Here is a 5,000-nt window from a genome sequence, read left to right as displayed (position 1 = left end):
ATGTACAGAGACACTGACACTGATGTACAGAGACACTGACACTGATGTACAGAGACACTGATACTGATATATAGATGTACAGAGACACTGATACAGATGTACAGAGACACTGATACTGATGTACTGAGACACTGATACTGATGTACTGAGACACTGATACTGATATATAGATGTACAGAGACACTGATACTGATATATAGATGTACAGAGACACTGATACAGATGTACTGAGACACTGATACAGATGTACAGAGACACTGATACTGATATATAGATGTACAGAGACACTGATATATAGATGTACAGAGACACTGATACTGATATATAGATGTACAGAGACACTGATACTGATGTACAGAGACACTGATACTGATGTACAGAGACACTGATACTGATGTACAGAGATACTGATACTGATGTACAGAGACACTGGACACTGATACAGATGTACTGAGACACTGATACTGATGTACAGAGACACTGATACTGATATATAGATGTACAGAGACACTGATACAGATACAGATGTACAGAGACACTGATACAGATGTACGGAGACACTGATACAGATGTACGGAGACACTGATACAGATGCACGGAGACACTGATACAGACGTACAGAGACACTGATACAGATGTACGGAGACACTGATACAGATGTACAGAGACACTGATACTGATGTACAGAGACACTGATACAGATGTACGGAGACACTGATACAGATGTACGGAGACACTGATACAGATGCACGGAGACACTGATACAGATGCACAGAGACACTGATACTGATGTACAGAGACACTGATACTAGATGTACAGAGACACTGATACATGATATACAGATGTACACGTGTGTGTGTGTGGTAGTATTGTGTTTCTCCCCCCTCAGCTCTCGGTCGGCACAGCTCTTCTCTCCAGCGATCTTTACGCGCCGATGACAACAAAAACTCTTCGTGACTCTTCTCTTCATCATCTTCTCCTCTCTCCTCTGGCCCGCTCTCTCTGTCGCTTATGGCAGCAGCCCTCGCAGCAGCAGCGCGCAGCACGAGGTGAACAATAACACTGGTGCCATACAGCAGCAGGGCGGGGCCTCAGGACTACAGCGCCTACAGGGGCCCGGGGCACGTCAGGACGCGTCACCTGAGCCGCATCCATACCTATGTAAGTCCCGCTCTCTCTGCTGATTGGTTTAATTCTTACATTTTTGGAGAGGAAAAGCTCTGGTGTTCATCATTCCTCTGCTCTGGTGTTCCCCCATCATTCCTCCTGCTCTGGTGTTCCCCCTCTCATTCCTCCTGCTCTGGTGTTTCTCTCTCTCATTCCTCCTGCTCTGGTGTCTCTCATTCTGCTCTGGTGTCTCCCTCCCTCTCATGTCTGCTCTGGTGTGTTTCCCTCTCGTTCCCCCTGCTCTGGTGTTTCCCCCCCTCTCATTCCCCCCTGCTCTGGTGTTTCCCCCCTCTCATTCCCCCTGCTCTGGTGTTTCCCCCCCCTCTCATTCCCCCCTGCTCTGGTGTTTCCCCCCTCTCATTCCCCCCTGCTCTGGTGTTTCCCCCCCCTCTCATTCCCCCCCTGCTCTGGTGTTTCCCCCCCCTCTCATTCCCCCCCCTGCTCTGGTGTTTCCCCCCTCTCATTCCCCCCTGCTCTGGTGTTTCCCCCCCCTCTCATTCCCCCCTGCTCTGGTGTTTCCCCCCCCTCTCATTCCCCCCTGCTCTGGTGTTTCCCCCCCCTCTCATTCCCCCCTGCTCTGGTGTTTCCCCCCCCTCTCATTCCCCCCTGCTCTGGTGTTTCCCCCCTCTCATTCCCCCCCCTGCTCTGGTGTTTCCCCCCTCTCATTCCCCCCTGCTCTGGTGTTCCCTCGTCTCCTGCCTGGTGTGTCTCTCATCTCCTTCTGCTCTGGTGTTTATACCTTTCACCTTTTGGAATAATGTCAGTCTTTGTTTTGTCTTCCAGTCCTTCATAGCCTGACTACATCCAGTACTAGAACTACAGATCTGACCTGAGGACTCATTACCCACAATGCCCTCTGTGCGCTCAAAGGGAAACTGAGGAAGCAGCAGGAGAGAGAAGATTAAAGGAGAAGATATATTTAGATACAGAGCAACAGATTTTATATTTCTAACATTATCTTTTGAGCGTTTTGATAAACTGAAGGATCAGCTGATGATGATGGCTCTCTGTCGCCATGGTTACAGTACTGCTCTAGTCTCCGACCGGTTAACCAGCAGGTTGATTGTGATTGGTCACAGCAATAATAATAATAATAATAATAATAACTGTTACAGCACAGAACCAAAGATTTAATGTCAGCAGCTGAAACTCAGGTCTGTCTGTCTCTTCCGTTCGGTTACGTATTGCTCTGATACTGATATATAGATGTACAGAGACACTGATACTGATGTACAGAGACACTGATACTGATGTACAGAGACACTGATACTGATGTACAGATGCACTGAGACACTGATACTGATGTACAGAGACACTGATACTGATGTACAGAGACACTGATACTATATAGATGTACAGAGACACAGACACTGATACTGATGTACAGAGACACTGGACACTGATACAGATGCACGGAGACACTGATACAGATGCACAGAGACACTGATACAGATGCACGGAGACACTGACACTGATATATAGATGCACGGAGACACTGACACTGATATATAGATGTACTGAGACACTGATACTGATATATAGATGTACAGAGACACTGATACTGATGTACAGAGACACTGATACTGATATATAGATGTACTGAGACACTGATACAGATGTACTGAGACACTGATACAGATGTACTGAGACACTGTTATATTGATACTGATGTACAGAGACACTGATACTGATGTACAGAGACACTGGACACTGATACTGATGTACAGAGACACTGATACAGATGTACACACGTGTGTGTGTGGTAATATTGTGTTTCCTCCCCCCCCCCCCAGCTCTCGATTGGCCAGCTCTTCTCTCAGCGATCTTTACGCCGCCGATGACAACAAAAACTCTTCGTACTCTTCTCTTCATCATCTTCCCCCCTCCTCCCCCTCTCCTCTGGCCCCGCCCCCTCTCTGTCGCTATGGCAACAGCCCTCGCAGCAGCAGCGCGCAGCACGAGGTGAACAATAACACTGGTCCATACAGCAGCAGGGCGGGGCCTCAGGACTACAGCGCCTACAGGGGCCCGGGGCCGTCAGGACGCTACCTGAGCCGCTCCATACCTGTAAGTCCCGCCCCCCTCTCTGCTGATTGGTTTAATTCTTACATTTTTGGAGAGGAAAAGCCTCTGCTCTGGTGTTCCCCCCCATCATTCCCCCTGCTCTGGTGTTCCCTCTCTCATTCCCCCTGCTCTGGTGTTTCCCCCTCTCATTCCTCCTGCTCTGGTGTCTCCCCCCCCTCTCATTCCCCCTGCTCTGGTGTTCCCCCCCATCATTCCCCCTGCTCTGGTGTTCCCCCCCATCATTCCCCCCCCTGCTCTGGTGTTCCCCCCCTCTCATTCCCCCCTGCTCTGGTGTTCCCCCCTCTCATTCCCCCCTGCTCTGGTGTCCCCCCCTCTCATTCCCCCCTGCTCTGGTGTTCCCCCCTCTCATTCCCCCCTGCTCTGGTGTTCTCTCTCTCATTCCCTCCCTGCTCTGGTGTCTCCCCCCTCTCATTCCCCCCTGCTCTGGTGTCTCCCCCCTCTCATTCCCCCTGCTCTGGTGTCTCCCCCCTCTCATTCCCCCTGCTCTGGTGTTTATATCTTTTCACCTTTTTTGAATAATGTCGTCTTTGTTTTGTCTTCCAGTCTCTTCAGTCTGACTACATCCAGTACTAGAACTACAGATCTGACCTGAGGACTCATTACCCACAATGCCCTCTGTGTGGGGCGCTCAAAGGGAACTGAGGAAGCAGCAGGAGAGAGAAGATTAAAGGAGAAGATATATTTAGATACAGAGCAACAGATTTTATATTTCTAACATTATTTTTTCTTTTTGAGCGTTTTTGATAAACTGAAGGATCAGCTGATGATGATGGCTCTCTCTGTCGTCATGGTTACAGTATTTACTTCCTGTCTCTGACCGGTTAACCAGCAGGTTGATTGTGATTGGTCAAGCAATAATAATAATAATAATAATAATAATAATAACTGTTAAAGCAGAAAGAACCAAAGATTTAATGTCAGCAGCTAAACTCAGGTCTGTCTGTCTCTGTGTGTGCTGAGACACTGATACAGATATACAGATGTACAGAGACACTGATACAGATGTACAGAGACACTGATACAGATATATAGATGTACAGAGACACTGATACAGATGCACGGAGACACTGATACAGATGCACGGAGACACTGATACAGATTTACAGATGCACGGAGACACTGATACAGATGCACGGAGACACTGATACAGATGTACGGAGACACTGATACAGATGCACGGAGACACTGATACAGATGCACGGAGACACTGATACAGATGCACGGAGACACTGATACAGATGCACAGAGACACTGATACAGATGCACAGAGACACTGATACAGATGCACAGAGACACTGATACAGATGCACAGAGACACTGATACAGATATACAGAGACACTGATACAGATATACAGAGACACTGATACTGATGTACAGAGACACTGATACTGATGTACAGAGACACTGATACAGATGCACGGAGACACTGATACAGATGCACAGAGACACTGATACTGATATATAGATGCACAGAGACACTGATACTGATATATAGATGCACGGAGACACTGATACTGATGTACAGAGACACTGATACTGATGTACAGAGACACTGATACTGATATATAGATGTACACGTGTGTGTGTGTGGTAATATTGTGTTTCCTCCCCCCTCAGCTCTCGATTGGCCAGCTCTTCTCTCAGCGATCTTTACGCCGCCGATGACAACAAAAACTCTTCGTACTCTTCTCTTCATCATCTTCCCCCCCCTCCTCCCCCTCTCCTCTGGCCCCGCCCCCTCTCTGT

General features: G+C 48.2%; 2 protein-coding genes across 7 annotated transcripts in view; both read left to right on the top strand.

Moving 5' to 3' along the window:
• The window catches only part of cdc14ab (cell division cycle 14Ab), a 24,514-nt gene extending 20,312 nt beyond the window's left edge, over positions 1 to 4,202 (top strand). Inside the window, exons 15-16 of the mRNA XM_078246731.1 lie at positions 2,962 to 3,235; positions 3,797 to 4,202. Of these exons, the coding sequence (XP_078102857.1) occupies positions 2,962 to 3,235; positions 3,797 to 3,826 (304 nt within the window). The 3' untranslated portion in view covers positions 3,827 to 4,202. The remainder of the gene's footprint in view (positions 1 to 2,961; positions 3,236 to 3,796) is intronic.
• Positions 1 to 5,000, top strand: part of LOC144515696 (SPRY domain-containing SOCS box protein 4-like) — a 188,602-nt gene that overhangs the window by 122,103 nt on the left and 61,499 nt on the right. The gene's annotated exons all lie outside the window — the stretch shown is intronic.

The sequence above is a fragment of the Sander vitreus genome, chromosome 3, assembly GCF_031162955.1.
Source record: "Sander vitreus isolate 19-12246 chromosome 3, sanVit1, whole genome shotgun sequence".
Taxonomy (NCBI): Eukaryota; Metazoa; Chordata; class Actinopteri; order Perciformes; family Percidae; genus Sander; species Sander vitreus.
This window is presented reverse-complemented; position numbering and strand designations above follow the sequence as displayed.